Source organism: Stigmatopora nigra, unplaced genomic scaffold (assembly GCF_051989575.1).
Source record: "Stigmatopora nigra isolate UIUO_SnigA unplaced genomic scaffold, RoL_Snig_1.1 HiC_scaffold_26, whole genome shotgun sequence".
NCBI lineage: Eukaryota > Metazoa > Chordata > Actinopteri > Syngnathiformes > Syngnathidae > Stigmatopora > Stigmatopora nigra.
Genome location: NW_027551605.1, coordinates 576,078 through 597,167, shown reverse-complemented (window position 1 = coordinate 597,167; position 21,090 = coordinate 576,078). Strand labels below are relative to the sequence as shown.

General features: G+C 43.2%; 1 protein-coding gene across 2 annotated transcripts; it reads right to left on the bottom strand.

Moving 5' to 3' along the window:
• Positions 1-12,765: 12,765 nt before the first annotated feature.
• mycn (MYCN proto-oncogene, bHLH transcription factor) lies at positions 12,766-19,450 on the bottom strand. 2 transcript variants are annotated; one of them, XM_077711522.1, is made up of 4 exons: positions 19,278-19,366; positions 18,087-18,286; positions 17,099-17,841; positions 12,766-15,573 (listed from the first exon to the last, which is right to left on the bottom strand). In XM_077711522.1, exons 3-4 carry the CDS (start codon positions 17,817-17,819, stop codon positions 14,828-14,830), a joined length of 1,467 nt encoding a protein of 488 aa, XP_077567648.1. In that variant the 5' UTR covers positions 17,820-17,841; positions 18,087-18,286; positions 19,278-19,366; the 3' UTR covers positions 12,766-14,827. The 2 variants fall into 2 exon arrangements, with proteins under 2 accessions (XP_077567648.1, XP_077567647.1); XM_077711521.1 differs by lacking the exon at positions 18,087-18,286 and having other exon boundaries at positions 19,278-19,450.
• Between the last annotated feature and the right edge of the window lie 1,640 nt (positions 19,451-21,090).

The following is a 21,090-nucleotide window of genomic DNA, read 5'->3' as shown; positions in this document are numbered from 1 at the left end:
GTCTCCGGCCACCTCCCGCTTTGTTATTTTAATCAGCTTTTCACAGCAGTTATTTTGACGCCGACAAACAGACAGTTTAACTGTTACTTTACAGCAGACAATACATGGTTCAACTATAGCTTTTAGTTAAGCATTGGAAGGGTTGCTTCATTTATTTTCCGAGCTACTTATCCTCACAAGGGTCACCTTGGTGCTGGAGTGGACTTGAATCGTTCTATCAATGCAGATCAGTCATTCCTCCCCTTCAATAAAAAGGTCCAATTTTTGTCTTTATAATAACATTCTGTACTCAATAATTCACCATGACATTTCATAGATGCCAAATCTCAGCAAAATAGAGGATAGAGTGATTGTTTATGACTGATGTTAAGAAATAAAGGAATGTGAAGCTTCCCTTTATGGTAGTTTGTGAGCATGAAGGCCAATTTTGCCAAGATTATGTTGCCTAACTCTTTGTACTTAGACATGTTATAGTTAGGAACCTCAGCAATATACTTGTTTATTTCATTGTACATACATGAGTGAGGGGTGAGGTGACCATATACAATGATTTAGTAGCTATCACTAGTGTGCGAATTGGAACCTCAAATCGTGAACGAGCGTGTCCATTGCCCCTAATAGCCTCTTGTTTCCCCAAAATCGGCCACAGTGGGAATTGGTTTTGCTCTGGGCTACGGTGCAATGCATTTCCTAGCTTTCTTTACTGCATTCAGCAGGAAACACAATTAGCCCAATCAAAGTGAAAGGAGTGGGGAGTGTGTAGGCGGGGGGCACTGTCTTTCGCGAACATAGGTGGTGCAATGGCAGCATTGTGACAACGGAGGGTATTAGGTGTTGGCCTGCAACTTTTATTCAAGTCAAAGAATCCTGAGTGGGCATCTGACTCTTGTTAAACTGTAGACGCGACATACAATGAAAGATATATGGCCCAGCACGGCCCTGTTATGTGGATACATTAGGAGATTACGTTTTAAAGGGACTTGTTTAAAGGATGGCCAGTAAATACTCTTCAGCACTAATGTGCGCTCTGCGTTGATGAACGTTTAAAGGCGCTGTTTTAAAAGCACGTTAATGGTAGTCTATTAAAAGTGGTGTTGGAATGATTCATTACTGTTGCGCAAACTGCTGTGTGAGCTGATTTTGATTAATATAGTCATCATTGGAAACGCATCTATCTCTTTTCCCACAGCATTTTTTTCGACTGGAAAGCTCCTACATGTGCATTCTTTTACCTTTGTATCGAAGGGACTTTTCAAGGCAGCATGTTTCCTCTGGGGTCAATGATTTTAATGCTTGTTTTTCCTATTGACATGTGTTCAGTATGGTTAAGGCATATTGGACACACTTGCATATTTCAACTTTGGAGGACACTGAAGTCACGTGTTTTTGTATGGGACTCACAAACCCGTGGTTTTACATTTTCCTGCATATTGTGAACTTATATCTTCATTCAGTTGAGTCATGAAGAGGCCTCTTTTATAGGTGTACAACTGGAAACCGCAGTTAGTCTTTACTGTAAGAATAGTATGGGTGGTAGTAAAAGTAAGGACAAGTGACATTGATTGTAGTTTTTTCTAAAGAGCAGGGATACTAAATACTTTGGGGACATTACCCACGAAGACTGGCAAGAAGAAAAAATATATATATAACAAATATGTTTATATATATAAAGGTGTGTGGCAACATCACACAATGAAAAGGGGCCATGTTTCCCTTGATGCCATGGACTGAGCTCTTTTAAAAAGTTCTAGAATCATGAAATTCTTCAACATTCTGTGTGTATGCGTTGAAGTGAGGTTGTATAGGAAGGCTTAGCTCACTCTCTGTTTCCAGCCCTCTCAAAAAGTAGGCTCACTGGATGTCCGTAGTCAGCAAATGCAAGGGGGTGCGGACAAAAGGTCCATTCTCACAACAATAGGGGGCATTTAGACCATCACATACCCTGGTTATTCTGAGGGTGGGGACGTTAGGTTGGGGGTGGGGAGGCAAGAGAGCCGAGGGGGCGAGAGGAGATAGGATGGGGGGCGGCAGACTTCAATGGAAAAAAAATGCGCACTATAGGAATGGGTTAGTGGTGTCCAAAAGCTAAGCTTACCTATAGGCCAGGTCAGAGGTCAGCTCCTAGACACACAGAGCAATCCCTGTGGTAAACAGGATGGACAACATAGCTCTCTGAAAATAACACCTGAAGAGTCTGTTAGACGGTAAAACTTAGCATGTATGTGTGAAGAATAGATAAAGGTGCTGCTAAGGAAATAAGAGCAATGCATCACAGAATGGCCTTAGGCAGTCTTGGTTTATAGCCGCATTACTGATGGTTTGCATTAACGCTAACTAATGAGTTTTATGCAAAAGAGAGACACAGGAACGCCGTGTGTCTCTAAAGCTGACTGATTGATTGAAAATATAGGTCATTCCTGGAAGAATCAGGCTATAAGGTTCTTGGAGAGTTTTCTGGACTCGAACGAGGCATTGCAATAGTTTATGTATACAATCCAGGTTAGACACCTTTATGTGAACTGGACACTGGATTGTAAAGCGGACAAACAGCCGTTCTAGTGGAAGTTGTTTTTCCAGCTCGCATTCCAAAGGTTTTTGGTCTTTAGAGTTTAAGTGAGGAATGACTGCATTCACTTCCTAAACTGGTCCATCGTGACGAAGGGGCTTTCTTTGTATGGTGAAAAACCGCACCCTTTTGGGTTAAAATGTGACTAAATTGCCTCTTAAGAAGAAGACAGCTGTTTGTAGAGTTTCATAAGAATTTAGGGTTTAACAACTCATGTCCGTTTCCTGAATCCAGTTCTTCAACTAAACTCTAATGCAATGTTTTTGGAGTGGTTGGTTTACTGCAGTTTCAGGCCAGGATTCACTGAACAGTTCCAATATTTTTTTAGGGTCAATTAAGCCTGAAAATGATTTCAAAGGAGGTTCACCTTTGGTAGTTCAATCATATTCTTGCATAGTTTCTGTTGATCCATTACCATGAATAATTCATTTAGTTACTACTTATTTTGCACACTATTTTTTGCATAACAAAAGCAGAAATGTAAATGTTTTAGTCCATGTTTATTGCCTAGTTTCCCTACGAATGTCAAATCAAAGGCTGATACTTTAAATGCGATGAATGCCACTGATCTTAATCTGTGAGGAGAAAGGGTAATTTTGCTGGGTGTGTATGTGTAAGCGGAAGACAGAGTAGGTCCATTTTTTTAAGGGGTGGGGGGGAGGCAAGATGATCTGCTGCAGTGCACAAAGCCAGCGCGCGAGCACCGGGAGCACTACTCTCCTCTTTACAATTGGCCTTGAGGATCGTTAAGTGATTGTGTTACACAGAGCAGGTGAACTGCGTCCCTCTCCGCCTGGTCTTTTCTATTTCCCTCCCCATTATGATTTACAGGGCTATTCTTCTCCTTTGCCGCCACCCCGCCGTAACTTGTGCTGTTCTTTTGAAGGCGGCCTGCTTGCTGCCATTGTACAGCGTCAGCTTTGAAGTGCCCAGGTCTTTAAATGAGGATGAGACAAGGAGAGTGAATTTCTACAGACGGCTGAAAAAGAGGGCTCTTGTTTCTGACAGGTGTCTTTTATAGAAGGGAGTGTGCAGGGCTGCTGTTTTTCTTGGGGATTGAGTTCCTGGCAACCCCATCACCTGCTAATTGAATAACATAAGCTTGCCATCTGTGAAGATTTACCATAAAATGACCCCAATGTAGAGTTTAGATGATGGAATAGCCCACAATACAATAAATAAGTCTTACAAATTAAGAATTTTGTCAGTTATGGGAAGTTCATCTTGAATCGCAGAACCCAAAGGTGAAATGTAGACTTCATTTGATTTTTGCCAGAATTAATTACTTGTGTAATGGCTTTCATTTGATCTACTCTACCCTTGACCGAGATATGTTTTCCCAAATGCGACAGTCCAATCAGCAGTGGTGTATGCCGTCTGAGAGTTTGTCCGTTTGTGGGAACTGAAGCTCCAATCCACCATGGCTGTCTATGACATTTCAATTTGCTGACCTAGTTAAATAAGGTGGTTCAAGGACAGCGTTGTCAGCTGGAGCCCACTTCCACTCGTGTACACAGACTGAGTGTCTTCATGCGGAAGCTAATCACATCAGCTGTTATCTCTTCATTAACTCCAGTCTAAACAGTTCATCCTTGGTTAGCGCGTCTGCGGGAAAGTACGTCGAGCCCTAGAGGATCAGGCGTTACATTTGAAACAATGGCGTTGCATGTTATTTTGCGTCGATATCACCCCTTTTTTTGGTCTGGGAGGCGACTAAACACTTGCATTAGTGATATAGCACCAACATGCCATCTGGGTCTGGCCTCGGGCGGGTGTTTTGAGTGGGGGTGTTGTTAGTAGAGGGTTCGCCGGACAGTAGCGCGGATTCGGAGCTAGGGTTAGACCAAATACACCCCTCCTCCTATCCATTGGCTTGACTGGCGCTCGCATCGCAGTGCGATGGCGAGAGACTGAACACACAGCTGTCCTCGGCCATTATCAGTGATGGATGAAGCCGCATCAGAGCATCAATGGCATGCCCCGCCGCTGGTTCCCTCCCTCCCACTCGCCGGCGTGTCCGTGCGCGTGAGTTATTTACGCGACAAAGACGGAAGGGAATATCCCGGTGACATAAATGAATCACTGCTGGCGATTCAATCGACAAGAGCAGAGGAACAAAAGAGAAAATGTGTGCGCAAGATGCCCCCGTGTAGTAAATCTTTCCCTCGTGCTATTGGCCGTTGAGTGCGAGTGGTTTAATTGATGCAGCTGTCCTAACTGCCAACTTGTTTTAGCTTCCGGTGGGAGCGCCACCTGTGATGGGATTTGACAAAGGAGGATGTATCCCTCAGTGGAGGTTATGTTCATTAGATTTGATTTGGAAATCACTTTACGGTGCAATAAAGTCATCTCACGTGGGTAGCAAAGGTAGAGCGAGTACTGTACATTACTTTGTTTGGGGTACTTGTACTTGGTATGGTTGATAGTCCTGAAATAAAAGGGACATTTTCTGAAGGTTGTTCTGGTTTGTCCACCATTGTCACAGTTCCAGAAACAATGGCAGCTAATTAGAAGCCGAACAAAGTACATTTTGAAGTTGTTATCTTCAGCTCACATTGTTACACATTTTTTTAATCCTCTCAACCAGACTGGGAAATTTTCTTCTGCTATTTTTCTCAGCCAAACCTGGAAATTTGCTCCTGCTTTTTTGATGTGGTAGAATTATTTTTGTTTTTCAGTGGGAAAGCTGGCAATTCTTTGCGTTCTGATATTAAGAAAGTTAAATGTTAAACCCTAAATGAGAGTTGATCATTGAATCCACCAGTTGATGGTATCAAAAGTGCGTGTGATGGATGAGGTTTCCATAGGATTCAATGATGTCCTCCACTCACACCAATTAAAGTAATCAACGTCACGGTTGAGTTGATCTCAACCATCATTGAGCCCTTCTTCAGTCCTTCAGCCTTCTCTTCCTTTGAACACTATTACCTTATTTTTCCAAGCTATCGGGCTATTGTCCCCCTAAATCGAATTTATCCATAATTAACCTTGCGTGTAATCCGTGAGTTAGTTGATGGATGTCCGAAAAACGGACTTAATCTCTGACCGAGGTTTTCTGATGATTAGATTAGTGTGCACTGACTCATATTTGCAACAATAGCGTTATCTGACTCAACAGCTGTCAAACACAAGAGATGGGCATAAGCCTGCCATTAAACATGCTAATATTGTTTTTTTATCCGCTTAGATAAAGCGAATTATGAACATGAAGAGGAAGCAGGCTTGCTTGGTCACTCACCCTAATCGTCCCAATCTCATCTTGTCAGCTGTAAAGTGTGACTGGGGCATAGGTTTTTTTTCTTTTTTTCCCAGAGAAATCGAATAAGACGTCGCTATTTGCATCTGTGTTGAGTCTGGGAGGCAGAAAAGCCGTAATGTTATTAAAACGAATACGGGTGGTTATGTCTGGAGCGTCCTGATCCATCACAGGCAGGTGACAGTGGGCAGACAGGCTTGTAATGGAGTGGTCATGGACCACAGACTCATCAATGTAGAGCGCTTAGATGACATATAATAGGATAAACTTATCAAAAAAGGTGATTTTATATACAGTGGCATTTAGAATTATAAGTGCATATAAGAAACAGATGAGTGAAGTGGAAAGACATTGTATTTTTTTTACCATTATTATTTTTTTAGGTATACTTGAATGAATTAAACTCTTAAGTCAAGGTACCCCTATATTTGGTGAATTTTTATAGGCCTTTGCAGGCAAATAACTATCCCCAAATGGACAAATTAGAGCTTTAGCTTTGTCCCAATCACTTGCATTGTGCTCCTATTTTTTTTAAGGTCCACACTTGCTACCTACTGACCCGGCTGTCTCTTTCTGTCTCGGCTACACGTAGATGAGCACCGCTAAAACTGATAGTGACGGGAGGGTATTGAAAGGCGAGCAACCCCACCGCTCGCCGCGCTCTTCGATTCATTAACCCGATTTCCACTGGGCTCTGTCCCACATGTGTCAGCTAGGCGCCCGCTGAGGATTCTGCCGCCCTGGACTGTCTTTGGCTTGCCATCAAACTGACAGATAACTGTCGGGATATGAGGTCAAAGACCTTTCTTCATCGCCTCTTTTCTTCTAAAATTTTCACTTATTTCGCTTTGTACTTTTTTTGGCAATCAGCCCTCTTTCTGCTGCTCAATGATGAGACGGTATCTGTTGATTCAACTCAATTCAAACTGATTTCTAAAGCTCTTTGACATCAAGAGCTGTTTCTAAGTGTTGTACATTAAGCTAAGTTACATTAAAATGTCAGGTTTAGCTCTGGGTCAATTCAGTCGGGGGCTGAAATTACATTTATGTATGGAAAACTTGTTTTCTCTTATCTATACTATTATATAGAGTACACACATTGTGTGATGAATTTGCAGTATTACTGTGTTATTGCTGATGTGTCATAAGGCAGCTTTCTTTAATCACTCATAAAAACTGTCTCTTTAATTGAGTAGGGTTAAATAATTGCCATTTTAAATGTGTAAAACCTTTACTAGCCTAATTGTTGCATTGTTCCTTTAAATTATAATATGGTACAATAAATAAAATACACATTTGACATTCATTCAGTACAAACAACCATCAAATGACACAGAATGATTAAAAAAATGTTTGGGGAAAGTACAAATTAAAAGAAAGTTGTTGAAACAGGCTGCCAACTTAAAGGCGCCCATTTAATGAGTCCATACATAGAGACTTCACGGACCATTAAGACCATAAGTGCTGCTTGTTTACCCTGTAATTTGTGCATTGGTTCCATTAACTGTTATTCTTTTGGAAGTGATTCATGCAAGTGCTTCATCCTCACATAGAAAACAACTAGTTACCACTTTGGAGCATCGTAAACTCTCGCCATAGTTCCTTCTTTAGACATTATGTAAACTACCTCAGGGTGTTTACACTGCTTGAATGAACTGATTAACTGCATTCACACCAGATATTATAGTGACTTTTAATTATAGTTGCAGTTTTTTTTTTTTTTTGGATGTAAAGACAACATGCTTGGTTGCTGCCATCTTTGGAAAATGTGTTTTGACCAAAGTAGAATATCCTATATCCGTTTTTTAGCACATTCTTTTACTATATCACTCATATGAATGGTAAATATTTATGATGTTTACAATTTGACCTGGGAGTAGATCATTTCAGAGGTCAGTTACCATCTCAAATAGGATTGTGTTGAGCTTTAGAGCTTTCACACTTTATTCATCCTATCTTCTTGGGTGTGTTAAATATGACTTGAAGATGCGTTTTAGTGGGTTTAGTTTTAATCTGATCCTATCTCTTAGGAGGGTCAGGTCAACGGTCAGGCCTGTCCGAATGATCAAACTCACAAGCGGAACTAAATGAGCGTAAAATCAGTCGTGCGTCACATGGGGGCATGAAGATTGTCACAACCATTCAGATCGACACACAATACACAATTTCCTGCTTTCTAATCTTAAAAGGATACCGATAATAACTTTGAAAGAAATACTCCTTACAAAATCATCGATTGGTGGTATGAGACTTTTACGGAGTAGAGATCTGCAACATCCCAAGATGATAGCCAATAGTTTATGTTGTTTTTACGTTGCTGTGGTACAGTTTGCCAGGCAGCCATCCATCTAACTACTTGCGCATATAAAGGACGTTTTAGTTTAGTCTCATTTGCTTTGAATTTATGAGAGCAGAAAACCATTTGTTATGTGTTTACCCTGGAACAGCACTCATGAATCAACCTTGATACATGTACACGCAAACACAGAAGCAGCTAGTGATTACTCCAAATAAACACACACAATGGCGTGCGGACACGCAAGAAAACACACACACACACTCACACACACTCACACACACTCAAGAGCTGTTAAACTTCCACAAAAACTGGCAAACTTACAGATAATCTTTTACAAGACGAGTACCCGAATGAAGTCATTGAAGAGTGTGTCTCACCATCGTTTTGACCACTTACTTAATGAGGCTGACTGGAAGTATAAATCTGGGTATTTACAAGAAAACACTTTTTTTATATGCCTTTTATCTTGTAGGCCAAACGTTTAGTGTAGTCAGTGCCCTTTAACAGGAGACTTGAAATACGTAAGATGGGGTATGTGTGTGGCCAAACTATGAGCAATTTACACTATCTTGTATTTACGACATATATAAAATGTGTATTTACATTTGCTGGACTAGTATTTACAACTCAAATGGTCAGATATTGTGCTTTTGTCTTTGCCTGCTATGTATTTCGTGAGAACACGAACTGTTCCAGACATAGAACAGCACCTGGTTAGAATAAGATCCACATATCCATCCGGTCTCAGCAGGCTTTAGTTTCTAGATTTATATTTAAACGCTATTCTAGTTGCTTCCGCTGTATTTTGATCAACCTCGACTTTGTGGCTTAACCCAGAAATCTTTCCATGCTTTCCTTGACATTTCATAGCGGTAAAAGCCATTTTGTTGCGGTTTATCGCTACGTCTGTATTCTCACTTATCTCCCAACCAACAGTCGCAACAACTGTTTTTGCTCTATAAATAAGTGAGGTGATTGAAAGGAACAGGGAGATTTACTAAACGGGAATCGGTGGAATGTGCTGATTGAAGCAGGGATGGGCAATTACAGAGTCGTGATGGGTTAATGATTTTGAAATGCTTTTAGTTGAGTTTTGCAGGTCGATGGCACGTTCTGGCTTGACTGTTGGACGTCGAGTTGTAGGTGCTGACAGACGCATCATCGGGACATTTGCCTCTGCGGGTCGGATGCATGAGAACAATAACTTCAAAGACGCATATAGCTTACATAAGAGGGGCTTAAAGATGGAGGCGGCAAGGTCGTTCACAATCAATACGGGCTGAGTCAGGGTGGCTGCTGAATGGTCTGGTATTAGCATAGATATGCGAAGGTAAACCGTGCAAGCAGGATTTGTTTTAATAATTAGCACTTCACAGTGGCTTTTTCCGCCTCTTTCTTCCCATTGTCGCCCTCCTCTCTTTTGACTAATCCCGTCCTAATCATCTGCATTTTCTTCTTTTTTTCTATCTCTCTCCCTCTCCGTCTTTTCCCCTTCTTGCCCTGCGCTCCCTCCGGCCGGCCTTTCTCTTTCCAGGCGCTGTGTTGTGCGTCCAAGGCCGGTTTTCTTCCTCAGAACACACTCTTGAAAGGCTATTCATGGATTCTTCAATGCAACCCTATTACATTTGTGTGCAAGGGAGAGAGAGAGAGACAGAGAAAGACAAATAAGGCGAGGGAAAGGTATGCTGGGGTGCAGGAGGTGGGGAGGAGGTGGTGTGGGGTGGTGCTACAGTACTACCATCTGTATGCAAATGTGCTTAGACTTAGTAAACTTTGATCAAACACTAAAGCCTGCTTTTCTCTCGCTCTACTCGCTCCAAGCCCCTCCCTGTCCAGTATATGTGCTCTGCAATTACTGTAAGCTTGTGTCTTTTGTCAACGACTCCATGTTACACTGCTTGGAACTGGACTCCCTGGAAGAAGTGACCCTCATCCCCTTGCCCACACACACATAGTACACACACATAGATACACACCCATATTTTGGACCCTCCCTAAAATGTCCCCATCTACACTCACGTTCTCTAAGCACCTGCGACCACACTGGACCCCTCAACAGATGGTGACCCTCCCTCCTTCCTCTTGTACACAAGCACATACACATCATAAGGCCATTGGCAATGGGTGACGGGCATGCCTTTGTGCAGAGGTTGGGCATATTACACACACACACTTACACCAGTTGTGTACCCACATACAGCAGCCATTGTTTTCACCATATGGGGAGGTTAACATGTTGAATACAGATCGGGTGTCTGACGAGACAATAGAGGTGCTGTCCCAAGTGTCGTCATCGGAAGTGAGGAAACAAAACAAAAACACACTGCCTTATCTCTTACAGCTTTAATGTATGCTAGTCAGGAGATTTGTAAGCCCATTAAGAAGTGTCTCTGTGTGCGCGTTCATGTGTCTGTCGACTGTCTAACCAGCCAGCCACTCAGTCCAGGCAGGATAATGAGTATTAATCAGGGAAAAGCCATCGCCATATGTTTGTTTAACTCTGTGAAATGAGCCTTGTTTCAGACGCGTGTGCATTTGGAAGGAATGGCCGAGCTTGTGTGTGAGTAGACTAATGATGGCCCAACTATGAACAAGGCTGGGGTCAGATGAGTGAAATGTCTGTGGTTCGCTGGTTAAAATGTTGACCAAAGATGGTTTGTGAGGTTGCTGGATGTCTATCAGGACAACCATTGTGTACAGATCACTGACCTTAAGGTGAACCTCAATGGCGTCTAGGGGTGGCGTGCACAAACTGAGTGTCTATTGTCCATACTTTCCTGTATTTGCCATATATATACCATAGATGAGGGGTCGGGAAGCTTTTTGACGAAGAGCCATAAACAAGTCAGATTTTCAATCATTATTCCTTGAGAGCCACACTAAGAATTTAAAAGTAAAAATACATGAAAATATGAGTATTTATTATTCATTTCACCATGTTGAAAGTAAAAAAAAAGTCTCAATTCTTTCGCGAACATTATTTCACTTTCGCTAATCAATGATTATCAATGAGAGAATGCATGCAGAAGAGTCTAATGAAGAAAAAATATGATTTAAAATGGCAGAGAACCATATACACCCATGAAAAGAGCCACATATGGCTCCCGAGCCATAGGTTCCCTACCCCTGCCATAGATATTGGTCATGTTGGAGCCCAGACTGTTTTTTTTTGTCATTTGCAATGCAGTCTGAATGATTCTTTAAACTATCCAATTCCCTTTAGACAACAACCCATTTGAAATCTTAACACTCACTCAGCCCCATCAAGCAACTGTATAACAATAGAAACTGATGTGCAGTTTCTCCAACTGCTTAACTTATTCAAATGTGGAACCCCCGGGTGTCGACCCATCAAATACATGACATGTGTTTATAGAAACTGCGATTTAGAGTCAGAACAAAACAGGACACGTGCCATTATGATTGAACCTTCATTTTTCCTCAAATGTTATTGTACATGAATTAGTCGTTTTCATCCAGTAACCTAGTAGGATAAGCCTTTCGGCAGATGGTGAGAGAACAGGCAGGGAGGGGCGCCGCTCACACATTTAGTTCGTAAAGACACCAGGGCCTTGTAGCATCCACACACACATGCAGACACCAGACCCCTGTTATGTAATCCACCAGTTGCACTCCCCTGCAGAGCACCTCAAGTCTCGAGCTGTCTCAAGTCCAGAACAAAGTCATCCGTCTTGACGTGGCGTCTTACGTAGCCAGAATACCTCCGGGTGCTTGGGAGCATATGGCTGAATGAATGTGGACTTAAGAGTCGGCTAATATTGTTTGATCGGGAAGGCGAAAGTCACCCTTTCGCGCCATCCCTTCTTTCTTTTTCTCAAAAGGATTAATCAAAGTCATCAGCAAAGTGTGTATATGTGTGTGTGTGTTTTTCTTTTTTTTTCCTGGCTGGAAATTCCCTCCTCACTGACTCCTTTTCTCTGAGCACCCCGTCCCGTTGAATGGCGACTCAGACCGTGGCAACAGATTTCTCTTTCAGCCATCTCCAGAGAACGCCCTGGCCGGGATGCGAGAGTGGCACATTTTTGGGAGAAAGCCCGGTAATGGCGGCAGCCCGGGGAGGAGGAAAAAAGGGGAGGAGGCCAAAGAGAGCCATGTGGCTGATGTTGGTAAACACTATCAAGGATTGTCTTGGCATTGTGGGCAGTCGGCGACCAAGGTCGAGGGTATCGGGCACCCGGGGGCCACACGCAGACTAGAGAGTTGGTGGTGATCGGTTGGGGTGGCGTACAATAGGTAGACGAACGCATTTGCATTCATGCGCACAGGCAGAAATACAGACAAATAAAAGATTCGGGCTCTCTGTGTCTGCCACTCAGCAGCTGCTCTAGTTTCCATGGCGACGCAGTGAACAATGTGCGAAGCGAGCCGCCTTGCGTGTGCGTGTTTCGGCGCACTTCAAGTGCGTGTGGGTGGGTGGGTGCTTGCTTGTCAGAAGGCTTCGAGGGAAGAGGATCCAGAAATCGCTTTTCTTTGTCAGGATTTGCAAGAAAACAAATAGGGAAATTGTAAAATAAACAAGGGGGTGAATAGGGTGTGTGTGTATGGGGTTGAATGGGAGGGTGTATACTAACTGGTGAACTGGGGGGGGGGGGGGGGGACAAAAAAGAGTCAAAATAGCCATGATTTGGGTTTAATGATGTCTATTTATTTGTCAAAATGAGGTATTTCAAAGTGCTATGAGTTGCAGCACTAATAAATGTACACTTTAAAAATCGGGAAGGGAAAAAAAAAACATCTCATATCCATATACCCAATTCTATGCACCCGATAGTTACAAATATAAACAATAGAGAGAGAGAAAAAGGAATAAAAAGTACATGTGGATAGAACACATTTGCTGTACAAAGGTTTTGGGGAAAGAAGATGGAGAAAAAAAAGATAAGTGATATCTACTGAGAACTCATTTTCATACGAAAATATAAGTATCAAATTTAGTATGTATCAGGTTCACACTAAAAAGCGTAAAAGGTGTGTAGAATTAGTAAAATGATACAATACAAAGAAAATAGAGAGAAAAAAAGCAATATATTGTTATATTACAAAGTTCACGACGCTCGAAAATTGAGGCCTTACAGTACTTTTTAAAAGGTATACAAAACTTCCAGTCTAGTTATTATTGGCATCTTCCTGACATGAATATGTTTATATATATAAAAACCAAGACAAAATGCAATATAAAACAAGGCAGATCTGAGTATATTTTGTTTGCACATTGTTGTGCAGTGGATAAAAAAAGAAAAACAGTCAATGCACTTCTGTTCAAGAGCATCGTTTTTTGATATAAAGACGATCTTAAATCATTTCAAAACTTTTTCACCATTAATGTAAGCTATAGGATGTCAACAATGAAAGTTACATCACTTATTTTTAGGCAGTTCTGTCCAAAACAGGTCAATTTTGTCAGAATAAAAGGACTTTTTCCCCATATTTCTCTTCTGGGGAAGGTTTTTTGTTTTGGTTGAGTTGTTTGCTTGGAAGTTGGTCTTCATTTGCATCTTGTTGTGAGTAGCCTGGAAGTTTAGTAATATGTAAAACTTTGATATTGACCTTTAGATACCATCGTTTCTTAAACTTTAAACTTAGTCTTTGTCATTGGGTTCATTGGGAAATGTACTTTCTGCTGAAAAATGGGACTAAAAAGAATCAAGAAAAGCCTATAAGAACATCTGAACTTTATTTGGGCTTTAATAATAGGCACTTTCAATGGTTGCTAACTGACATCTACCATTAATTTTCAGTATGTTGCTGACTTGTGCAACCATTGTTGTTGTTTTTCTTTCAATTGATCTCTTATATTGTTCAAAATCGAGTAGTAAAAGTCAATAGTTCACATTAACGGTGTAAAAAGTTATGAAAAAAATGAACTGGTCTCACTTTTTTGTGTAAGATGACATAAAAAACTGGCATTTGAACATAGGGTGTGTAGATTTATTATCCACTGTATGTACAAAAGTGTCGGCTAGAAAGGTGCACAGGTATACATCCATTTACTTGGTTGGAGCACCAGTGTGATCGAGGAGTGAGGGGAGAAAGAAAGAAAAACCTGTAGTGGCATCATCGCTTTTCGTCCATATAGTCTTTGTTTTTTTTTTTTTTTTTTCGATTTCGTATAAATTTGTCCGCATTTGCAGTTGTGAAGGCAAAGTTTAGAGGTTTGCTCGACCGCTTTCGCCAAATCGAGCGCTCTTGAGCAAAAGTGCCCTCCAACACCGGTCCCGGTTGGAATCCCCCCTGATTCCAGGCTGGTGTCACAGTGAGTACAAAAAAAATAAACAAAAAAACAAAAATTCATACAATACAAATAATACCAAAAAAAAAAAGATATAAAAAAGCCTCTTTTTTCCTTATTCTTTATCGTTCCTCAATGTGACTGGATTGAAAAAAAAAGTAAACCCTAAACATTCTTAACGTCAACAAATGTGCAAAAAAAGTGGCGGCAGTGAAAGTCCGAACAGCGCTCCAGTAAGCGTCCGCCCCCTCCCTCACGTTTGTTTGTTTGTGTGTACGTGTCGTCCTCCCAGTTGGACATGCCAGTTTGCGTCAATGTGTGCGCAATTGAGCGTGTAGGCCAACTCGACGTTTACCCATCTGAGACTAGGTTGATTGAGGCGGTTTTTCGTGGAGGTGGTGGCGTCCCGGGAACGTGTGTGAGTGTTATGGGCGTCAAAAAGGCGCGGCGAGGGCGTCAGCGAGTCCTCGCCTGCTCCAGCCGCCGCATCAGCTGCTGCCGGCGGCTGTGCAGTCTGTCCTTCTCCTGCTTGAGTCGCCGCTCCTCCCTGTCCAGGGAGCTGACGTACTCAGTAGCTTTCTTGAGGATCAGCACTTTAGCCGCCTTCTCGTTGTGCGCCAGTTCGGGCACGTGGTCGCGTAGCGTCAGGAAACTAGAGCGCAGGTCGTTGCGACGTTGGCGTTCCAGGATGTTGTGGTTGCGCCGACGCTCGCTGTCCTCTGAGTCGGAACTGCCCCTCGGGCTGCTGTCCCCGCCGCTGCCAACGCGCTTGTTACGCTGGCCCGAAGAAACGGCACCACAGTACGAAGACGAGGCGCTTCTAGTCAGGGCTCGGCTGTTGTCTGACGTTCTCTGCTTCTTGGCCGGTGGTGCCGGGTCGTCGTCTGACGTGTACGGCGAGGGCGCGGCGTAGTTGTGTTGTTGCTGGTGCACTGAGCTCCGTTTCAGGATGAGCTCTTGCGGGGCTCGGCTGACGAAGCGACCCGCCGACCCGGACCCCGAAGTGGAGCCTCTGTGGTCTTGACTCCTGGAGACCGTGGCGGACACTCTTCCGATGGTAGAACGCCTCTTTTCGACCGTCACAACATCAATCTCTTCTTCCTCATCCTCATCGTCCTCCTCCTCCTCTTCTTCTTCGTCATCATCATCCTCCTCCTCCTCCTCTTCCTCCTCCTCCTCTTCCTCTTCTTCTTCTTCTTCTTCTGGAAAAGTAAAAAAAGAACATGCGTGAGTTCATCTGTCAGGTTTGACAAGTATTCTCACAAATGTCTTATATGTGTGCCAGCTGATGACAGGTATGCATGGGTGCGCGACTTATACGAGGCCAATAAAGGGAGTTGTTGCTCAATGCTGTTTTCATAAGCAAGAAGCGCCTTAATGCTTAGTGTCAGTCACTGCTCGGCTAATCTGCAGCACAGGCGTCGACACGTCGAGTCTCACTGTTGGCTTTCTGCCTTCCCCAAATTCTAATCTGCCTCGTTTGCGTGCGGTACGACGGTTTGGAAGTCGCCTCTCGTCCCTCCCGCTGCGGGATAGCGGCAGCTCTGACTTTGACCTTTGACAAAGACGCACCCCTCCTCTTTAAGATAAGCCGCTCTACATAATACCTTAAATCAAGTGTCCCATTGTTAGACGGCCTTATTATCAGTAAGTGACGAGCTTTTTACACAGAAATCAGCGCCTCCAATAACAACTCTTTTCAAATGTATCATTCATATTCACGATATTCGGTATCCGAGCCGATCCAGCAGGGGGAGCCGAGTCTAAAAGACTTCAGACAAATATTCTACGGTTTGTTTGGCGCCAAGTAGTAGACTGACTCTATTTTTTTCTTCAAACATGGCTTCTTATTGGCTTTGTCCGTCTTACGAACACAGTGTGCGTGCTGGCCGCAATCGGATCACCCACTCCACTGCCCCACCCCCGGCTTGGAGGGGCGCCAGGCGGACAGCTGTCGAGATGGCGCGCTTGTTCAAAGCTGTCAGCCCCCTTAAAAAACACAAAAAAGAAGGCCGTCCTCTGCCTTGTGTGCGGCGGAGGAGGCGTTTTTGGCAAGGCTGCCCCAAGCGTACGCTCGATGCCAAGCTTGAGGTTCTTTGTGTTTCTCTTTTTACTGTTTGTTTAACGTATTCGAAGAAAGATAAAAGCTCTACCGATATCCCGCTTCCTATCTCCTGTCATCCCTCTGAAACAGTGGAGCGTCAACATGTTTTTGTTGTACTGGTCCAAAGAGGCAGCCCTTAATGATGACATCATTGGATGTTTAGGGCACACGATGTCCCCCATTTGATCCCATTGTGTACAAGTGATGCTTTTGACTATAATTTCAACCAGAAACAATGCTTGATTATTGACGCTGTCATCATTCATTTCATTTTTTTTAAGTCTGGTATGTTTTACTTGTCTGAAGCCTTTTTTGGTACGATGTGGGTACACATAGACACACACACACACTTAACACACATAACATGCACATGGTTTCCTATTTTTACGCCATCTGCCGGAAGAACAGGCGTCTGATGACATAAACCCGGTTCACTGTGTCACATCACCAATGAATGTGTCTATGTGCGTGCGTGTATTGTGTGCGTGCGTGTGTGCGTGTATAATCCGATTGCAAGCCAGTCATATGAACAAGTCAGTCCAGTGTGCGCACAGTGCGCTTTTGTTACTGTTTGGCGCTCAAGTACAGACAAAGACATTTGTTTACATGCTGTCTTTTCTTACCGGAGTCGCTGTGGGCGGTCGAGTGGGTCGTAGACGCGCTCGCGCTTGGGTTCGAGTCCCCACCGCAGCTCTTCTTGTTGATGGGGAAGGGGAACACCACCGCGGGGTCCACGCACTCTGACGCCGCGTTGCGGCTCACCACCTCGGGTGCATTAAGGCAAATGTCCCGCCTCCCGGTAGTAGTAGTAGTAGTAGTAGTATTAGTGGCTGTCGCCGCACCCACAGCCGCCGTCGCCTGAGGAGCCGCAGTGGGGGGCGGAGGGGTCACGGTGGTGCTGGTACTGGTCGAAATGGCCTTGCCCAGTTTCTCCGTGACCGCTCTTTCCAGCTTCTCCCTGGCCGAGAATCCGCTCCACATACAGTCCTGGAGGATGATGTTGTTTGGGTTTGTATCCAAAGCGGAACCGAACAGATCCATATCGTCGGAGGCCCCCCATATGTCGTCTTCGGGTAGGAAGAGCAACTCCGAAGCCCAGTCCAATGGGTCCCCTAAGCCGAAGCCTAGGAGGTCCGCCTCCGGGGAGGCTGCCGCCGGTTCCCCAGGTAGAGCCGCTCGGCTCGGGGAAAGGGGCGGAGTGGGCAGCAACTCGAATTTCTTCCAGATGTCCTCCCCTGGTGGCGCCGAGTCGGGACCACAGAAGTAGAATTCGTCCTCATCCGGGTAGAAGCACGGTTGGAAAGAATCAAACATGTCCGAATTCTTATTGATGACCGCCGGCATCCTTTGCCACCCTTGAGAAAACCTAGCGTGGAAGAAAGAACAACATCATCAAAACTCAATCCCTCACGGATCTCAGAAGCGCGTCTACCTGCAGACCGACGCTCGAAACCCAGACGCGCACCACATTCCACGCGCACTCCCCTGTAGTAGTACTAGTAGTATACTACTTACTCTCCTGCACGCCCTCCCACTTTATGCGTAAAATGCACCAGCCGTGCTTTAAAGATGCCACTTTGGAGATGACAAGGAATCCATAAACTCGCTCACCTTATCCCTCCCTGGCTGTGGTTGTTCACGCGTGGACCACTTGGTCTACAGTGGCAATCAGCAGCAGCAGCGGCTCAGACACCAGATGTGGTGCAGTCATCGACGTGGGGAGCACAGACAGTCCTCTGACACGCACCGTCCTGGCTGCACTGTTTTTACGCTCACGAGCCGCGCAAGAGAAGCCCCTCCCACTCTCCGTGCTTTAGAGGAGGAGGAATGGGGGAGAATGGGCGAGGGGGGAGAGGTTGATAGTGGGTTTAGAGTAGAGGGAGGAGGCGGGGGAGGTGTTATTGCTTGTGGGTAGTCGCTCTTTCTCTCAAGGTGAATGGAGATCAACAATTAAACAAGGGAGGAATGAGTGCAAAATAGACTGAGGGAGAAAACTGCATTTATCTTTTAAAAATTTGGGAAAAAATCCTTTTTTGGGGGTAATAAAGTCGTTGCCTGCCGTTGACAAAGGCAGACGTCCAATTCATTTCAACTGGGAGGACTAGTTGTGAATGATCTTGTTTTTAATGCCATCGATGACGCTAAACGTCCAATCTACTGTGACTAGGAAAGCTGATAGTGATCATTAACTGCCAAGCCATGTTCTGGTTGGACGTTGAGCGTCGTCAAAGGCAAACATTGAATTGAAATTATCTTCTTATGTTGCTGAAATGTTGAAATCCATATTTCATATCAGTTCATCAAAGACACATTAACGTGAATTTGAAATTAACGAATCCCCTTTTGTGTTGGCGATCACAGTGTTTATTTATTTCAAAGAGCTTCCCATAACGTTTCCCTCCAAGCCAGTCTTTAATGTCTGAGGGTCAACAGTTTCCCGTGTTGCGTTTGTCTAAGTCTCACTGCGCCCTCCTACGGACACATTTTTAAATGCAGTCCATGTTAGTCATAAGAAAAATCCAATACTAACTAATCCAGATGGTTTTTCCCCCCTCCTCTTAAATAAAAGAACTACGACTGGTGATGAAATGACGAATTTTCAATTGTTCAATAAGGCACTAGTTCCCACGCTACAGCGCGGCACATGAGAGAGATCTCTTATCCGAGGAAAAATAAAAGTTGGCCTCTTATTGTGCTTTATTGCACACTCCCTACTAAACTTAGTACAATGCTCAATAAGGTTAAGACCTATTGGCACACATAACAAAAACATCATCATTAAATGAATTAAATGTCACTTACCAGTAGCAGAGAGTTTTAGAAAAGCTGGTTTTGGTATAGCTGGAGTAGTTCCAATGAGTCTTTGTCTCAATCTTTTTGGTAACTGATGTGATGACTTGGAAAGCCACAGTTAATATATTGAGGAAGAGTTGCTGTTTGATCCTTTGATCGTCTTTCATTTCTGGCTATATGACATCATTCTTTATACATCAAGCATCATTTGATGAGTTTGTTGTTTTTTGAGATGAGACATTACTATGTGTTTGAATTTTAGGCCTGTTGTTATGATTGTACTGCTTAAAAACAATATTTGAAAAGGATAACACTCGAATGATGAGAAAGTCAGTTATAAGGCATATAGTGGGCAGCGAATGGTGCATTCACTTGTCTCCGGGATGAAGAGGTGTTATGTAAGAGCAAGTGGTGGTTGTAGCCTGGAGTCATTCCTATTTCCTACTTTGGAAAATGACAGTTTAAATGGAAAGGAGCATCTGTAATTATGTGAATGGGCACACTCACATACACACACATTGGCTGATATTGACATAGGGCAACGTTTACACAATGGCTTCGATTTGAAGGCCAGCTGTGAGCAGGAGGATGAGGATGAGGAGGAGGAGAAATGACTTCCTCCTGTTTTCCCCGTCAAACAATTGAAGATGACTTCAGCAGAATGGAGAATTGTATCGTACATAGGAGGGTTGTGCTGAAAAAAATGGTTGGTTTTGCAGTAGTGTTAACGCTGGAGGTGTTTTTGTTTATGTTTGTTTTGGGGTTGAGTTCAAACACACATTGAAAAGTGAGAATGTGCAGCTGTTGTCTTTGCCAAGGAGAAGTAGCAGGGAGTTTCATGGGACCAAGGGAAGACGGTTAAAGGCGTGGAAAAACTCCCCACAGGCATTTTGTCTTTGACTTTCACAAACTCTTGTTCACTTTGGATACTCTGCCAATGACAGGAGTCTCTCATGCCAAACAACAACAACACAAGGCAGTTTTTTTTGTTGTTGTGGAATTTGTTCATATCGCCCAAGTTGTACATGTAGTACTGAACCTTTGATCTATTCAGATTTTACAGGCAAACTGTCAACTACATCAAACACATGGGTGTTCCGATACTATTTTATTTTATTTTTTTATTCTGATCTGTTTCGATTTTTCTTCAGGATGTTTTTCCACTACTCATCCATAATGGGACATATAATGTTACCGTTATAGGACAAATAACACTACATATTCATTCTTAACAAGTGTAAAATATATAAGACATTTTTAATTTAAATTGGTGGTCAAAAAAGACAAAGAAAAAACTTTATTTTGCTTTTATTTGTTGTAATTTTGACCACATTTATGTATAATGGGCCTATAGGGCGAGGGAGCATCTTTGTTGTTTTAATAACAATTGTCCGTACCCCCTCCTGCTGGACTGGTGCATGGATGGTTAAGCAATTAGGCCAGTTATGATAAAAGATTCATAAGTCACTCACAGTTGATGCTTCAAAGTCAAGCCATTGCAATGACGTAGATGCACACCTTACTATGTCAATCTGTTATTTTTCTCACTTGTATACTTCTTTAGAGGCTTATTTTTGTATATTTCCAGTCATCTTGAATTCCCCCTGCCACTATGCTTATGATAAATTCATGTTGCATAATGAAAACATGCATCTGCGTCATCTTGAAATTAGCATCATTTGATGAAACTAAAAGGAAGCTTTGTTAGCCCGGCCAAAAAGGTCAATCAAGTGGATAAACAAACGCAAAATACTACTTAATGAATGACGTACTTCAAAGTATAACTGGAAACATATGGGAGATTTATTAGTTGGTGGTATAA